Genomic DNA, 18,334 nt, shown 5'->3' on the forward strand with positions numbered 1-18,334 from the left:
GGCAGTGCAATACCGGGCCGGGCCGTGCCAGAGTGCTTCAAGCCAAGCACTCCGCCATATTCCAAAAATAAGTTAATATATCTTGGGTCCAAGGACCCGCAGCAGATATTAAATCAGGTATCAGATAAGATGGTGGTGGACACCACCCGGGAGTACCCTGCTCACAGGTACAGTGGTCTCGTGAATGAAAGAACCGAACGCAATCAGGTAACAGCTTGCGTTCACTGAACGCATTTATTCGAAGTCTTCATACGTGTGGCCTCGAGGAACAAGTGCAGCCAAGTAGATGCCTGAGTGCTTCGTGCGAAGTTCGTTTAATCTCATTTCTTCCATCGCAGTGTCACAAATGGAGGACACAAGCAGAGTTGCGCCTTAATGCGGTTTGATCACAGTCACGTTTGTGCGGTTTCATGCACCTTATTGGCCAGAACAATGTTCAGAGGCAGTTTATATTTTTAGCGCCCGAAATCAATGGTCCAGGCAGCTAGCTGTATGTACCTACTATACAGACAGACTTGATTGCACCACCTTCTTTGCAGTAAATCTGTGAAAAAAAATACACATTGTGCAAGTTACAAACAAACTGCCAAATGCTTACGTATGTATGCGGTAAAATATGTATGCACGAACGCAGTAGGCACTCCCCAGAGGTCTATCTCGTTGATTTCCTGAAGCCGAGGATAACTCCATACACATTTCGTCCGTAGTACTGAGATGTCAGCAAAACACACAGAGATCAGTTGTATCTGTTGTCTTAGGTCATTTACGTCATTTTATTGACAAAACGCTCGCGCGCGTTGAAGTCAGCTACGAAGACGAGCCACAAATCATGAGAGTCAGTAAGCACAAGGTAAGTAAATGCACCATCCCCTTATGACAATGCGCCTTGCGTGACAGTTTCGTTGATACATAGACACGAGAGGTACGTTAACGTTTTAATGCAGGCTTAACATAAGCCGGATGTGCAGGTGCTTGCGCTGGGGGATTTCTTGGGCTCAGAAGAGGACGTTCGGGGCAATAAACGAAGTGTGCTTTTCCTACTAGGACAGCTAAGTCAACACAAAGGGACAGGTATAGGTTTGGTCAAATCTCTCGATGTTACAGGGCCGGCTTTTGAGGCGAGTAGTGGTGAGTTTACGACGCCAAAAAAGTTCAAAATCTCAAGGGGGGGAGTGAGGTGAAGCCTCATCGCCACACCTGCGGACCTTGTTACAGCTTCATAGGCGCCGAAAGAGCCCGATTACACTGCTCAAAAGCAGACCGTGAGGTCTGGGAAGTGTTGATCAACCCTGCGCTGGTGGTGGAAGCTTCAAGTGCTGCCGCGGCGTACCCGCCGTCACCAGGGCAAAACCAATAATGATAGCCAACGCGCACTACACATCGGTTTCAGCGCACCCCCCCCCCCCCCCCCCCCCCCCCCTGAACAGTTCACTGCATCAGCATCGCGAGATCACGGCGTTGTTGTGTGCACGCATTCAGGACACCGCGCGCACCGCGGACGGTTCCAGGAGCCGCACTGAGTAGGACACCTTCTTGGACGTGAACGTGCTGAAGCTGTTGTCGAAGTTGAGCACGTCTGCAGGACAGAAATAAAGAAAAAAGCGGCGAGCAAATGCTATAACGTTGCAGCTCGTTGTACAAACAAGCCATGCACAAATGTAAAAACACTGTAATGAGAGATAAATGTGTGTTGGTAATGCGATCGACTTGGTTGAGCAAGAATCAGGTGACACATAACATTGAAAGTCATAACAACAAAGTTACTTTGTCCGAATTAAATAGAAGGAAATACAACTATTTTTAATTAATTGAACTCATTCCCCCACGCTGAATGGCCTGTACACGGGAGAAGTAAGGTTGTGCCAAGCGGAAATTGATTCCATGTATTACCTGGGCCCGCCTTTACGGTTTTGAAAACGGGCTGGTTTTTCAAAGACGCTTGTAACAAGATGGCTTCAGTAAACCTTTCCACAAATGTAGCCTCCTCAGACACGGCAATGAACTATTTGCCCTATATACTGTTCAACGTGATCGCAGGTGCGGCAGCCATGGGATGAGGTTTAGGGCCATAAAAAGCCCTTTCCTAGATACTTGTGCTGCTTGTACAGAGAACCAGTACTGCCATCTAGCGGGTATGGTCCAAGCCTATCGTTTCCTTCCTTTTCAGGAGATCTCAAAAAGGTGTGAGTAAAAATAAATTCAAAATGATTGACATGCAATTCAGCACCTTTAAACCCTTGCTAGAATTCGCACCAGTAGAACTAAGACACTTAAGTACACATTTCAGAGAAGAAAGGGCCGTAATACTCTTCTGCGCTTCGGAAATTTTATACTTTTCTCTACAGCGGACACCCCAGCACAACGCCATAACTTCGAAGCAAAAATATATTCAATCATGTCTTGGAATTGTAATTATCATAAGGTGAGCATTTGAAAAAAAACATTAGGCGGCACTATGTACGCTTCGGGTGTAGAGTATTGCGCAGGTAGAACCGTGAGTAAATGGCGCGACGTTGTGTGGTCTAACTGCGCTAGTACGCGCTATTACAGAAGTCTACGACGGTTTCTTATTATTTGTGAGCATACAGTTAAAAAAACTGCTGCGACCACTGAAGCCATCTTTGTTCTATGGGGGCTGATTCCGTCTGAAGGCGAATGGCCCTTTAAGCTATAACAGAACAGCCTTTCGCCTGCTGTGTGAAAGGTCTTGCAAAAATAAAATAGCTCGAAGAAATGAATGAACCCGTTCGCCTTCCTACAGTCCTTCATACGATAAGATGACGTGATTAATCTTCTGTCATGAACTATCAGACTTGAGGAACTTATTATTATTTTGTTTTTGAGGGGTTTAACGTCCCAAAGCGACTAAGGCTATGAGAGACGCCGTAGTGAAGGGCTCCGGGAATTTCGACCACCTGGAGTTCTTTAGTGTGCACTGACATCGCACAGCACACGGGCGTCTAGAATTTCGCCTCCATTGAAATTCATCCGCCACTGCCGGGATTTAACACGCGTATTTCGGGTCAGCAGCCGAGCGCCGTAACCGCTGAGCCACCGCGGCGGACACATTTGAGGAATAACTCAATGTGTATTTTTATTGATTGCTACTAGATGGCCGTTCAGATTATGCGGTAGCACACACCTTGTGCAATGATTAAATGTTAAGCAGATGATTTGCATGTTGGCGTGTTCGATTTCATGGCTTATAAGCAGCTAGGTCTGTCATATCATAGCCATGGACAGAACATAGGGGTAAGCGTGTATATTTTTTTCGCGAAAAGATGCTCAGTGTTTAAAAATGTAACAGTTTATGTCAAGGAGATACCCTCAGGTGAAAAAGGAGAACGATTGTCCCCTGTGTGATTTTTCCCTACGGCTGCCGTTGCAAAGATATAAAGTACACGTACACATTCCTGGTTTGGGGCACGTCAGAGTGCCGGTCTCGGGCATCTTGATGCCGGCCTTTATGCGTGAAGGCTTGAGGACCACCTCTGTACTGCTGGAGACGGCGACATCTTCCTGGTAGGAGATCCCGAAAAGCACATCGTCGGAGGCGATCTCCCAGGCAAGCAGCGTGCCCGACTGATCCACGCGCACGGGCACGTCCAGCGTCGCCTGGCGGCTCACCACGGTGCTGGAGCGCGCCACCTCGGCTGGGATCTGGTCCGAGCACTGCTGGTCCACCGGAGGACATGCCGTCCCGTTCGTGGTGCGGTAATAGCGGGTGGGGACCTCGCCACCGTCAATGACCTGGGGACAGGGAGAGACGGCAGCGTAGGGACCTTGAATTGTGGAATCTGAGGTCGTAGCCATGTTCTCAGACATCAGTCGTTTGGCTGCTTAGGTCCCTGGTGTATGGTGGAGGCTTCGGTTAGGGAATGCTTGCAGTGTCCACGACTAACTACTTCCACAGATGTAAACGAAGTTATCAGAGCGTCCATCGGCACTAACTTACACTGGATCGACATTGTACCGCTGTTAAGGCCTTCCAATTTCCTCCAGCCAATTCATATGAACCCCGATTCACCCGCTAACTCAGATGTCGCCGATGCACCGATACCGCTGATCTTATAAATCTTGCCATACCTACATATTTTGGACAAGCGCATATTTTCGTCAGGAAGTTGTTTACGAGCGCATCTTTTTCACATATCGTAAGGTTGCGCCATAACAATCAATACATCCGCAGATCCCTCCTTGGGACTCTTGTAGTTTTGTGCTGTCTATTGTGAAAAATGCACCCTACTCGTTTTCTGTGGCGGCCTTGCTCGGTGCGAACGCAGGATAAACTTTGAAAGCAACATTTTGCTACGCATTGAAATGTTAGACAATTGCCATCAATATGTTCAGAACAGTGTCTTAGAATATTCCAAACTTAAATTAAAAGTGATGTAAAAAAAATCTGGACTGGAGAGTGGGCTCCAAGTGAATGAATTCCTCACCGATAGGTAGCAGAAGCTTTTTAAACTTTGGTTTCTTAAAGGTCTCCTCTCTTCAAGCTGCCAGTATTGCTAATATGTGACAATACTAAATGAAGAAATGTGCAAATGTATTGAAAGAAGACTATCTTTTTACAATGAGGGCACAAAAGCTCGGGCTATCTCCTTCCGTGTTCGAGGCGCTAACTACTGTTATGTTTGACCTGGTTATTAGGCACAACGGAGTCGAAAAGCTTCTTCAGGTTATTAAAGCTGGCTCTGCAGGCGGGCCTGGCAGTCTTTTCTTTATAAACTGCAGGCCTGTTCCAATGCATTTGCGTATTATTTCGTTAGTTTGTTTAATAAATCGCTTGAAACTAGCCTTCTACCTGAGGAGTGGAAATTAGCCAACGTAGACCTGATTAAAAAAGGCGGTTCAGGGAAGTGTTGTTACTATCTCTCTTACTTTCTTACACAAGTATGATTAAACACCTGGAATCGGAAAAATTCTTTACCGATTCCAGCACTGTTTCAGGGCCGGCCGTTCATGTACACAATACAATTAGCTGAATTCAGTCGTGACCTTTTCTCTGCCTTTGACAACCGGGATCAGATTAACTGCGTATTCTTAGACTTCAAAAAGGCATTCGACACTGTTCCCCAATGTCCTGTTACTTCATAAACTATCGGTTCTTGGTACCAGAGTTTGAATGGATTAAAAATTGCCTTGAAGGGTTCAAGCAACGAGTCTTAGTCAATGGCCACTTTTCATAAATTGCAACGGTCACATCTGGTGTTGTGCAGAGATCTGTGTTGGAGCCTTTGCTGTTTCTAAATATATGTCCGACATAGTGCAAAATGTTACTTGTCAGGTGCGGTAGTATGCGAGTGAGTGTGTTTTGTATCCTCCTATTAAATCCCCTTGTGATATAGAAAATCTGCAGTAGAATTTGGATCACGTTCAAAGGTGGTGACAAAACTGGGACATAGATTTTAATGCTGAAGAATAATACTGTGTTTCTTCCTTTTTAGTTTCATGGATTGTATATTGCACAAATTATTAGCCCATGCTATATGGTCGACTTGTGTATATGTATGTATCTCCCGCGCAATTATGCCTTCACAGTGCTGCAGTAAATGTAAATAAAAAGATTAAATTCAAAACAGAACTTTCGAAATAGGTCTGTCTGGTTGGGAAAAGGCTGGGAACGAAAGAACAGAGTAGGTTCGGAAACACCGTGTGTTTTTTCAGTCTTTTGCAGTTTTTTGGTGGCGTTCTTTCCTAACTTAAATCAAATCAGTACGACAAGGAGCGTGAACAACGCCTAATACAGTGCTAAGCCAGCAGTACACGTTCGCGGAACCTCATAATGCACGGCGGTAGACTGCGTAAGTAAGAAACCTTTAAATTAGTGGCTTGCCAGTCTCCTGGCTTGCACGGTCCACACAAATTTTGTGAGCTTGCTATGCTCTACCCCATTTCTAACAGTTTCGCCTAACGCCCTGCCTTTGTATTCTCGGCAGGTGGGGCTCAGCGACATCAACGTACACTGTTATTCCATTTGGACGACAAAAAACACAAGAACCGAGGAGACAAGCAAGACATTGAGGGTGAGAGAGCAGCGTGTATTTGAGAACAAATTAGAGTTCCGGTCGTGACACCTAGCGGAAGCCAAGAGAGACTTGTGCAGGCCACGCAAAGCGAAGAGCATATATCCGTTGGCCTGTTAGAGTAATGCACTGTATACCAAGGGAAGGAAGCCACATCCAGGAGTGGTGGAGAGACAGGTGCAGACACGAGGTTGGGCTGAAGTAAAGTGGCAGCTGCTGGCGCGGAAGAGGCTTAGTTAGACGTCATTGGTAGAAGCCTTTTACTGGAATGAACGTGCCTAGCTGATGATGATGATGATGATGATTAAGAGCAAGAAAGAAGGGGACCCCAGTGCGCAATGTGTCCGCTGAGAGGAATCGCTACTGGGTGGCATATAGTCTCAACTCTAATGCTCATAATGGCACGCGGTCGCTTCTGGACTCATCCCAACCATAGCTAGGTGAAGAAACTACGTCTCGGGGCACACTGTGAAGGAAACACGCTTACCACTGATGGACACCGGGGGTTCCCGTCGGGATCGGTCTGCGTCCCTCCCCAGAATTGCGGGAGCTGGTCAGCGTCGATCTCCTGGAGGAGCGCCTTCTTCCAAGCCTGCTCGTCTGCACGGGCCCAAGAGAAGACCGAAGCGAATGCGTCATTTCTTCTGACCCGCGACGAACGCGGCTCGGTTAGAGACCTGTTATAATAGTCTGCTCATGTCGTACTGTACCGTAGCGAGACTACATGTTCGCTCCGAGTCGAGTTGCCTCCTACGCAGCCAAGCTAAGAACGGGTGCACATGAAAAAAATCGTGACAGACCGGAGAGAACAAGACTTCAGTAGCCGTGAAACCAACACCAGATTATAGAGATGCTCACTCGCTAAGCTGATTATAGCCAACTGGTCGACGTGATCCACCGTTGCCTCTGCTTTTATGTCGACACAGTTTTTTAAAAACTTCGTAGATGCAGTGCTAGACTTTTTTGTGAAGCACTCAAACATGAAGTTAGCGCTAAACCGACTCCTCGGGCAGAAAGACATAGGAGTGCTGAGATTCGTGACTGTGAGCAGTCATGTTAATGTACACCTACCGGTTCTTGTAACTCCATGAAGGTTTCCGAAAAAAAAAACACGACACATGAAAAGGCAGGACGACGGGAAGAGCGCGTGATGCTAATGTTAACCAGAAGTCATGACTGCTACGGACGTTTTGGCTTTGTTGTGTGCTTCTTCAGCTCGACGGATATTCGTAAACCTAGAGAAACTATTTCAGTTTGTTAGTTAACTAAAATAAGTTACTCTTTCTGCTTGCACTTTCAACATAAATGCCGCAATCGCAGTTTTGATGCAGCTGGTAGGGGGGCTAATTCAAATGGCGATTTTTTTGTAGAAGCCGGCGAATCGTAACTAATCTCTCGACAATCTTCGTCTTTCCCCAGTCTGAAATCAAATTTTTATGCATAAAAGATTTTGGAAGCATAGCCCAAGTTTTATGCCTCTAAAAATAAAACAAAGAAACACGCCTTTGAGACATGCAAGTCATCATCAGCTCGTAGCTTTCTTATATATTTGGTCATGGTACCATAGACTTATCAAATCCGTAGCTGCTCTCGTAGTACACTGACGATTGTCTGTCTATGGAAGATCCACTATGCGCTTCGTATGATGAGATACAGCTGCGCTGATGAGTGCGCACGTCGGCTGACAGAAACAAACAGTCGCTTGCGGATAGCGAACGTAGAGGCGAATTAAGGTAGATCAACAACGATCGGAAGTTGAGACTAAAACATGGTCGAGAGTCACCTGCTAGTGACATCATTATGAAGGCTGCACGATTTTGCGTAGCTACGAAATGCGCGGCAAAATTACTGCTTAGGCAGACTTCTATATCCCCCCGCACATATTTCTCTCACCAAACCCCAAGAGGTTGCGTGGAGGCCACTCCAAACGAACACCTTCCCCAACCCCGCGATATATGCCCGCATATACCCTGGGGTCTACTCTCCCTCCTGTCAACTATGTGGCCAACATGCCACTCTGTCCCACATACTCTGGGCTTGCCCTCAGGACTCCCCTCCGCGAGGTTTGCAGCTCTCGAATCCAGACCAGTGGGAGCCCGCATTGCTCAGTTCCGACTCGGACACACAGATCCGGGTTGTGGAAAGAGCCCTGGAACTCGCCGAACGCCACGGGCTCATGGCCACTTGATGGGGCTATAACCCCTCACCATCTGCTACTTTTGTCGACGGAAATAAAGTTTATTCTCCTCGTCCTCCTGAGCGACAAAAAAAGTTGGAAGTAACATTATGAAATCAGTTAATAAAACTTATTGTATTCTGCTAATTAGAAACCTGTTGTTTACTACGCATTTCAATCAAAATAAACTAGAATTTTAAAAATATTTGGTCATTTTACTATTCGTGACCTCTGTCTAAAGGACTAAATTTAATTGCATCACGTCGGTAAGTGGGCTTGGACGGACACCTTTATTTTATTCTCTTCGGTTGTGCGTCGCCTCGTTTATGCCTTACATTCTGAGGTCAGGTTCTATTTGATTTCCAAACTGGCTCTTTCGAAATACTAACCTCTCACTAAGTCTCCTGCGTGGCGTTTGTCGTTGCGTCTCACTGAAATAGTTGCAACCCCCTTATACTAAAACTACTCGACGCTATTTAAGATCATTGACCTCACGGACGGGAAGGAATGGTGTTCCATGGCCGGATGCTCAAATACTGGTGGTGATGGTGGCGTCAGAGTCCATTGTATCCCACAGTTTCCCCGTGGGTTATAGCTGACATACTCTAGATGCTATTCGTCTGTTGCTCTACTTCTTATAGTGCTTTTTCAACACAATTGTGTAGAAATTATTTTGTTTTCAAAGTTGCTGTTGCACTAACCATTCTGTGTCCTTCTAAGCATGCCGCGTGAAAGGATATGTGACATGAAGCATTGTGGGCTCCGGATAATTTCGACCACGTGAGGTTCCTTAACGCGCTCTGACGTCGCACAGTGCACGGGGCTCTAGCATCTCGCCTTCATGTAAAAGCGACTGCCGGGGCTGGATTCGTATTCGCGTCTCTAGCACTCTAGCAGGCTTTATTTTTTTTTCTAAGTATAGATCACCAAGCTAACGGCATTAAACATTTTCCATTTCGTGCGACCGTTTCATTTGTAAACAAATATTGCGAGGAAATGTAGTACTTAGCCCGGCATGCATTCACTAGGGGGTCAGCATTTTCTTTTTGGAAACCGTTTTTGGTAGCTTTAATTAGACTCCTTCAATTTTGTAACATGCACTTTTTGCTGGCCAGCCCGTTCTGTGCAATACTAATCAATGCGGTTTCAGACGACTCACTCAGTTATTTACACGTGTCTTTTATGAAATACTGTCTCTGTTGTTGCGACTTCGCAGTTCACTGCACAAAACTTCGGAAACTGGGAGCATATCATGCGCCCTTACCTTCCGAGTTGCAGTCTAACCTCTTATCTTCCATTATACTCCCGGAAGCGACACTGACAAAGAATTTCCGCCGCATAACCACGTGTCATTCTCCATGAGCCACTACAACTGGTACGTATAAGCTTCTGCGCAGTCTCGGCTACGGTAACCTATACAATGGAGGAAAGGAAAAATTTCATTCCTTCATGGTGTATGCGTACACCTTACTAGTAGGGCACCTTGCTGTGCCGCACACCGTAATCTTTCGATCATGCGCGTTCTCACTGTAGGCAAGCCCAGTGGCCTCTGCGCCGAGGTGGTGACAATTTAAACAGGAGGAAAGCGCCGTTTTGGGGAAATTTCTGTGGGCAGTTCTCTCGGTGCTGTTTCCGCGCTCACGTTTCAAATCAGAGACCAGCAAGGCAAGAAGCCTTCGAAAAATGAAAAAGACTGGCTCTATTTAACTCGCGTCAATCGCAATAGAGCGCCAAGACTGCACCATTCAAAACGACTTGTAACATTAGCCCCAGGACTAATGATTAAAGTGGTTAGGCCTTCTGGTCCGGCCTTTGTGAGCCTAACCAGCATGTGCCGCGGAAACTCAGTGCTGCTGGAAGACAGCACTGTGTTTATACAAAAGATGATGCTCGGACCTGTCAGCGAGAAAGAATGCGATGAGCAAGGAATAAATTAGCACATCGAATGCCTGTAGGCGCTGTTATATGTAGCATTTTTTTGTCTAATGTGGGATACTGCTTTCTCGTGTGGGGAAACAGTGCATGCACTAATGCTGCAAGAATTAGTCGTGTTCAAAGTAAGGTTGTAAGAATGATCTCAAACTCAACCTCACAATGTTCAACGGGTACACTGCTTAAACAACTACTTAGTAGACACGGAACACTATTACGATTTCTTTCTGTGTAAAGCCCCAATGAAAGATAAAAAGCGAAATAACTTCGCATCACAGTTGGCTAACATAGGTAACAACTATCAACCATATCATAAACTGCAGAGGGAACACTGGGAGGATCCTTGGTCAGGAACAAATTACGGAATGGAAATGCTGTCGAACATAATTTCAAGTCTGTTAAATAACCTTCTTACTAATGATACTATCCATGAGTAAATTATAAACGTTAACGTGTTGTACAGTTGATTTATGTAATCGCATATGTATTATGATGCATGTAGATTTGGTTGTATATGCTCTATGTGTGGGTATTTTCTGCTTAAAAAAATGTAACATCTCAGTGAAGGACGCAGCTAGTTTTTTGCCCTGGAAAATTTGTATATTATTGCTGTGTTTATAGAATCACGTCATGTCTCTCAATATCAATCGATTCTTCTTTTTCTGGCAGTTATGCTCACAAATTGTGTCGTTTCTTCATGTTTCACGTACCGCTTGTACTGTGTCTGCCATTGATTGCCCTTATGCATTAGGGGGTACGAGCGTGTCAAGCTGCCCACAAGTTAGATTTGTTCTCTCGCCCTCTCATATGTTCCAGTGCGTAGAATAAATAAAAATGAAAAGTCACACGTAGACGCGTTTCAGTTTGCGAAACAGGCTGCATTTGTGATTAAACGCCATGCTAACCTTTGCCGAAGAGGGCCAGCTTGCGTGCAGTCAGTTCACTCAGGAAGGGCCGGACAATCTTCCAGAAGATGGGGAAGTACCTGGGAGCTGAAGACGACGCACAACGACACATGTAAAACGAACAGGTCACGTCATGTCACACACGCGAAAAAGAAATTATGCTGTTATATAGAAGCAGCGTTACGAGATACGTCACTCATCAAGGTGTTTTCCTCGTAGAATTGCCCGCTGGAGATCCTCGGTGTATTACTCGCACATTGACGCACAAAGAGGCCCGAAAATAGGATGATAAAACTGAATCGCAGAAGATGATCGAAAATTACGAAACGACGACCAAACCTGGAGTAGGCGCAGTCATCAAGTGAGAACTGTAGTCGCTGGGAGGCCCCGAGGAACATAGAAGTGAATATCATTTAAGCTCTGTTTTTATTTCAGCCAATGCTGAAAATTCTGCAGACTGTATAATATTATGAACGAGCGAAAAGCTGAACGATGAGAAGCCCATATATATCTTTCTGTCCGACAGCACACACGACGCGACAAGCGCCACACAAAGAACGAAATATAACAGGAAGATTACCGATAGGACTAGACTTCCAAAGCAGATTGCTTTAAACACGATCTGCGCCATTTGACGAAGCATAATGCGCGTTTATCGTTCCCTCAAACCATGAAATGACGTGTCGCCTAGTGCTATTAGGCTCGTAGTGGCACAGAGAATATTGACATGCTTGACATGCTGAAAACGTGTCAATGGTTTGTTTCCCTCTTCGTGTTCTTATATCTCCTCTTCATGTTTTTTTTTATTTTTGCTCCCCCCACACTGTAGGGGTGACTGACTGTTCGTTTCAATCTTTGTACGAGTACTTATTTTCCTGCATTGCTGTCTGCTGCCACGCACTGTGGGGGTCGATGGACTAGCGAAGCTGCTTTCGCAGCTTTTATCTTCGGCCCTCCCGAAGTTACACGGGGAAAATAAACTCAATTCAATTCAACTCACTTTTGCATTTTCGCATCATCACTTGTAATTGCCGTAAACAATTACCCCACGCTACAGCCTCTTGGATGGCGCGTGGCTTGATTGTTTAAGTGTACTGTCTTCGTTTTTGTGCCTCCTTGATCCTTTAGATTTGTGGTGCTGTTTCTTTTCAAACGAACAAGTCTTAATAGCGTAAATTGTACTTCTGGCATCAGCAAGGACTCACCGTTGACGACGAACGCTTTGTTAAGCCTCTCCGGGTAGTTGTCCTCGAAGACGCACATGAGAGTTGTGAGGTATTCGATCACTGCAGAAAGAACGCACACCAGCAACGCTTTTAGACGATGCTCCAAATACTGCTCTGTATAAGAAAATTGATTGGAAATGCATTATAGGCAACAATGCTCCAACAGCGGTCTGATAACATAGAGAGAGAGAGAGAGAGAGAGAGAGAGAGAGAGAGAGAGAGAGAGAGAGAGAGGGGGGGGGGGGAGGAACAGGGAAGGTAGGAATGTTAACCAGAAGGGTGTTCTGGTTGGCTATCCAGATACACAAAAAGCCGCTGACTGAGAACTTCATATTTTAACTAAGTATGCCTAAATAGAGTTCAGCCGGTATACAAAATTTCTTTCTCAGTTCGCCTTCTTCCGCGAATAATTACGTGATTTCACTTTCAAGGATCCCTGCCATGTACAGGCACTGAAAGTGAATCAGCTTGAGCAGGAGTCACCGTTCCTTTTCACATGGTTTCTATCAGAAGTCTCAAGACAGATTCAAATGCGGCATCAGAAGGATCTGAGTGGTCGCTTGTACCAGCGGAAGTTGTGCGTCCACCACAGACGCTAATCTTCGGTTGCACCGTTATATAACGGGCATTAAAAGCCATTCGCCTCTCCGCGCTACTCATTTACCAGAATTGTGTTCACTTTAGTGAATGGGTAAATTATTTATATCGAACATTTGCTGCCGAGCACCAGCTTTCTTGCTTTCATGTATGGATCATGTAAAGCACTGCACGGATAGAGAAATTTAGTTTGCAGGACTATACATCTCAGCTTTCATGTATGACATTATTTGCTTGGCAACGGCTGCAGAAACGCGTTGACCACAGCGGTAGCCCTGATTCTCATTAACTAGGACTTCACTGACAGTCAGTCTTGGCTAACGACAGTGCGCAGCGCTGTGTATCAGAAAGGCGAAGTGGAAGCGCGAAAAATCAGGACATACGTAATAAACACTCCCCGCTGCACATAACTTTGCGATAAGAACTGACTTCAGGAGATTAGGAAAGTGAGAGAATTGTGCGAGTATTCAGAAGAAATAAATGACGCATACGGTGCAAGTTGCTGAACATACGAGTCGGTCCTGCGGCTTCCAGGTTTTGTGTCAATTTTGTGAAAAACAACTCACTTCTGGCTGTTCAAGCGTGCTTTTGGCGAGTTACGCAGAAAGTATGGGCGTTGACACCCGCGGGAATCCAGTGTGAAGGTGAAAATTTAGCTTCACAATTGCACTGAATATTAGACGTTGACAAATGCATTAAAATGGGAGAGAGGATAAGAGTATACTGGACAGAACAACGAGCACCGAGAAGTAGTTATCTAGGGACCATCAAGGACAGTCTATATGTACCTTAAAACTTTTTGCTAAACCAGATACACTGTCTTAACACGTTACACGGTAAGTGCGCACCTTGACAGACAGCTACGCATCCTCAGACATAACTCTACAAACTTCAACCCCCATGCTGGCGCAAAGCTAGCAAGTAGACCTACCGCTCAGGTCTACACGCTTCATGATCCCTCAACGGCTTGCCAGAATAACGAATTCTGAGCAATAAATAATGGTTCGGGCGCTCGACTACTGATCCGGAGTTCCCGGGCTCGAACCCGACCGCGGCGGCTGCGTTTTTATGGAGGAAAAACGCTGAGGCGCCCGTGTGCTGTGCGATGTCAGTGCACGTTAAAGATCCCCAGGTTGTCGAAATTATTCCGGAGCCCTCCACTACGGCACCTTTTCTTCCTTTCATCTTTCACTCCCTCCTTTATCCCTTCCCTTACGGCGTGGTTCAGGTGTCCAACGATATATGAGACAGATACTGCGCCATTTCCTTTCCCCCCAAAAACCAATTATTATTATTATTAATAAATAATGCGTTATTCTGGTATTCACCAGCTGATTGTCAATTACCGCGTCTCACATATGTGCGGATTGTGTAAACGCACTGGCGGCAGGAACGTGGCTTTCTTGCAAGCCATCGAGTCGGGCTCATAATTATTCGGGAAAAAGAGAGCGCCTGCTCCGTTGATTACCCGCACCTTCCTGCTTTCGATGCTCGCTTCTTCGAAGAGACGCCATCACTCGAGCAAAACAACACAAAAAGCGGAATAGCTTGGAGCGAAACAACGTTGACATCGGAAGGGCCATTGCCGAGCGACGCGGCCGCCAGGTGTCGCAACTCCCGACTGCGCAATTCGTGCATCCCACATGACCTCTCTCTCATCCATATTCGATCGGGGGAAATTAATCGGAGGATTGGATCGTCTGGCACGTGCTTTGTGCTTTACGTAACTCACTTCAAGGCTTCCAGTGTTTCTCGGGCCATCTCTGCGCCACGCATTCGTAGTTTTCTTGCCAGATTTCTTTCTTTTATAGCGGACACGTGCGGGCCATCCTGACAGACCCTTTCCGCTGCCTCGTGTAATATGACTGAGCAATCCGGTCCTTCGGGATCCGGATGGTGCGATGCTGGCGCAAGTGGCAGGTTTTCCTGGACTCTCTGTTCTTGCTGCATCAAGAATGGAGGTGGGGCCTTCGGACTTCTTTTATGCTGTTCTTTTTTTCAGGAAACTTTTTTATCATTTGCTTCAGGGACTGTGCACAAGTTCACCATTATACTGACTTAAAGCCCTCTTTACTCTCGTCGCCTTAACCTATAGTCGCGTACGAATCATAAATATTGTTTTTATATCAGGCCGTGTTTATTTTGCCCACAATATACCTGTAGTCGCTTTTCCATCCTACATTCATGAATGTATGAGCAGACATTTTACTCCCCTCGAAGCACTCCATTACGAGACACTGGCACGGCAACTTCCTGCAAACTTACTTAGCGCATAACTAATTATGCCAGCACGAAACTCCATCGTGCATTATCACCTCCGCCTAGATTTTTTGTTGTTGTTTTAGTTGCCCATGTGCTACAAAAAATGAAGCATCATCATCAGCTGCACTATGTTACAAAATGGCGAATGGTGCGCTAGCAGAATGGCAGCTTACCAATATACAACAGAAAAGTGTATAACTGATGTATCTTACCAGTACTCACCTACGAGGCTGAAACGTGGAGGCTAACGAAAAGGGTTCAGCTTAAGTTAAGACAACGCAGCGAGCCATGGAAAGGAAAATGACTGGTGTAACGTTAAGAGACCGAAAGCGGGCAGAGTGAGTGAGGAGACAAACGCGTATTAATTACATCCTAGTCGAAATCAAGAGAAAGAAACGGGCTTGGGCAGGGCATGTAATGCGAAGGCAAGATAACCGCTGGTCCTTAAGGGTAACGGAGTGGATTCCAAGAGAAGGCAAGCGTAGCAGGGGCGGCAGGAGTTTAGGTGGGCGGATGAGATTAGGAAGTTTGCAGGCATAGAGTGGGCGCAGCTGGCAAAGGACAGGGTTAATTGGAGAGACCTGGGAGAGGCCTTTGCCCTGCAGCGGGTGTAGTCAGGCTGATGATGATGATGATGATGCGCTAGCAGAAGACTGTGCACGCCAAACGCGGCTGCACCTCAGGTGTGTGTTTCAACGTCGAGCGGGCAGTACAAGTTGCAGTGCCTGTCGTCCTCCGTTTGTCAGCCAGACATGGCCTGAGCGGCTAGATGTTCGTGCCCAGAAATGGCGTCGCAAAGACGCAGCACTCGTGTTTGGGGCAAGCCAGGCGTGCGACCTTTCAGAGACCTCGAGATGATGCCAGAAATCGTCAAGATTCAGAGCAGGGCGAGCAAGGTCGGCGGCTGCACGACCACGTGTGTCAAGGCCTTCTAGGCAATAGCGGTAGTGGAATTACTTACTGAGAGTTTCGCGCTGTGTTCTACATATAACGCCTCACTAAGACGACAAGGAATATGCTCCGAGTACTTTTCTGATGTTTGTAGAGCTGAAAACTGCGCGAGAGAGCGTATATTGCTGGCCATATTGCGCAAACGTAGACGGCGCTTTTATACCTCGAACATATAGCACTATTGACTGGTTGCGTCCATATGCTTAATGGCAATGACATGGAGCTGCGGTAGGATGTCACAAATCGAAACTGTACAGATCAGAAAGGAACATGTAGAGCAGGAGGATAATAGGCCCAGTGTTCATGATTTATCGGACGAAGATCTGAGGGAGCCTAACAGGGCCAAGCCTGCTGCCCAATTCACGATTTGGTCTGCCGATGCGAACTTCGTGGCCGCCGCACTGTGTGTAGTCACCAATGTTGCTCACCTGCCTTTGAGGCCAGGGTCGAGAGGCCGAACCCTTCGAAGTCGAAGATGTACGTGATGGTCTCGATGGCTCTGCCCAGCTGTACGAGTCCATGCGCAAAAGAACAAAGTAATATCGGTAACTTTGTTACAATAAATTTTGAAATATATTCGGGTGTGCAATAATGGGTTTCGTCACTACTAAATAAACGTTTTATTAAAAGAGATCCTGCAGCATCTTTCAGAGACGGTGCAGGTTCTTCATGTGTGAAATTTTCCGCAAACCGTTCGAAGGCTACAGATTCCTATCTTATCCAATCCACGAAGTCATCGGCCAGTCATGTTCGAACAAACTATGAAGTTTTATTTTTGTCTTTACAGAAGAGTACAGTTTTGACCACACTTTTCCCCTCGTCTCATTAATAAAAACCCGTGGACTGAATAAAATTCACTTTCAGTGGCGCAACGTATGCCACCCTGAAGAAACAGAAGTCACAGTGAATGGTAAGTGCTTCAGCCAAGTTGTGTGAGGAAGCAGTAGCTCGTGGGAGTCATGTTTACATGGTACAGGGGTATGTGGCAGGTACTAACAGGCCCGATTAAAGCATTGACATGGGACCTGATGCAGAGTGCATGGTGATTAGGGCTAGTTGGTCCATGGCTACAAGGAACGAAGGCAGCGCGACGAAATATAGACAAGCGCAAGCGCTGGCTACTACCAACCTAAAGCTACACAAACCCTGTGACCACGTGAAGTGTTTTCTTTTCTGGAAGGTATTTTGTTGCGGAAGCTAATGAGCCCCTTCTGCTGGTAGTAGTCAGCGCTAGTGCTCGTCCATTTTTTCGTCGCGCTCCCGTCGTTCCTTGTATTGACATGGAGTTAAATCGCACAATGTGGCGCGGCATGGGTGTAAAATAAGTTGACAAATACACACTTGGGGGGACCCTTCATGTATAAACATGAATCAGGCTTGTTAATGCCTACAACTAAACGTAAAAAGGTGATAAATCGCATTCTATTCGTAGGCTCAATTTGTGCTTGATTCGGACCCGACAACACATTCCTTGTGGCCGCGAACAAAATCTCGAAGGGTTGAAATGCGGGCCAGTTGGTTCATAGTAACTTGAAAAAAAAAAACAGTCACAAAAGACAAGGGACAAGAGAAGGAGAAGTCGTTGTGGCGTGAACACTCCTTCTCTTGTCCCTTGTCTTTTGTGACTGTTTTTTTCTTCAAAATCTCGAGTCCATGAGCGGGCCGAACATGTAGAGAACTGTGGCATCACTGGACGCGACTTGCAAATGAAGGCACGTATACTGAAAGGGCTATAACTACACCGCCGCTGCAATGTAAATTACGTCGTATAAGTAGTCTACATGCCGCAGCTAGCGACTCGCACCGACCGAATTTTTATGACTCGCAGGACGTCAGTGTCACTTGGTGCAGTGTAAACGGGCATCCTCATGTAAACTACAACAGCGCTCACGTAACTACAACAATGACACACTCCAGTTTATTTCGGCCGCTGCTGCCTATATGTAGAGCGCACAAGAAAGCGAGTCGTTGCAAAATCGGAACATGCAGCTAAACGCGAAAAGAAAAGAAATATGTCTGAAAGGAACAAACAGAATAAAAAAAAAAGACGCCAAAGAAGCGTTTTAAAGGGAATCAGTATGGGTCTACACGGGGTTGCAAATGTTCATGAGGTGGAGCCCACAGGCCCGCAGGGTAGCAGATTCTATTCGAGTCCTGCACTTAGGACCCCACCCAAAAGGACAGGTCCCAAAGTTACACTTTATAAAATTATGTTTTCAACCACCGGCCCATTCCACACCCGTGCCGTGGCGTTCA

The 18,334-nt window shown here is 46.2% G+C and overlaps 1 protein-coding gene across 1 annotated transcript in view; it reads right to left on the bottom strand.

Annotated features, from left to right (window-relative positions):
- Nucleotides 1-1,173: 1,173 nt before the first annotated feature.
- The window catches only part of LOC144121361 (SEC14-like protein 2), a 54,626-nt gene continuing 37,465 nt past the window's right edge, over nucleotides 1,174-18,334 (bottom strand). The window contains exons 7-12 of the mRNA XM_077654551.1: nucleotides 16,507-16,585; nucleotides 12,248-12,328; nucleotides 11,043-11,129; nucleotides 6,517-6,629; nucleotides 3,408-3,750; nucleotides 1,174-1,576 (exon numbers count right to left, since the gene is read on the bottom strand). Of these exons, the coding sequence (XP_077510677.1) occupies nucleotides 1,476-1,576; nucleotides 3,408-3,750; nucleotides 6,517-6,629; nucleotides 11,043-11,129; nucleotides 12,248-12,328; nucleotides 16,507-16,585 (804 nt within the window). The 3' untranslated portion in view covers nucleotides 1,174-1,475. The remainder of the gene's footprint in view (nucleotides 1,577-3,407; nucleotides 3,751-6,516; nucleotides 6,630-11,042; nucleotides 11,130-12,247; nucleotides 12,329-16,506; nucleotides 16,586-18,334) is intronic.

This window comes from Amblyomma americanum, chromosome 2, assembly GCF_052857255.1.
Source record: "Amblyomma americanum isolate KBUSLIRL-KWMA chromosome 2, ASM5285725v1, whole genome shotgun sequence".
NCBI classification, from domain to species: domain Eukaryota; kingdom Metazoa; phylum Arthropoda; class Arachnida; order Ixodida; family Ixodidae; genus Amblyomma; species Amblyomma americanum.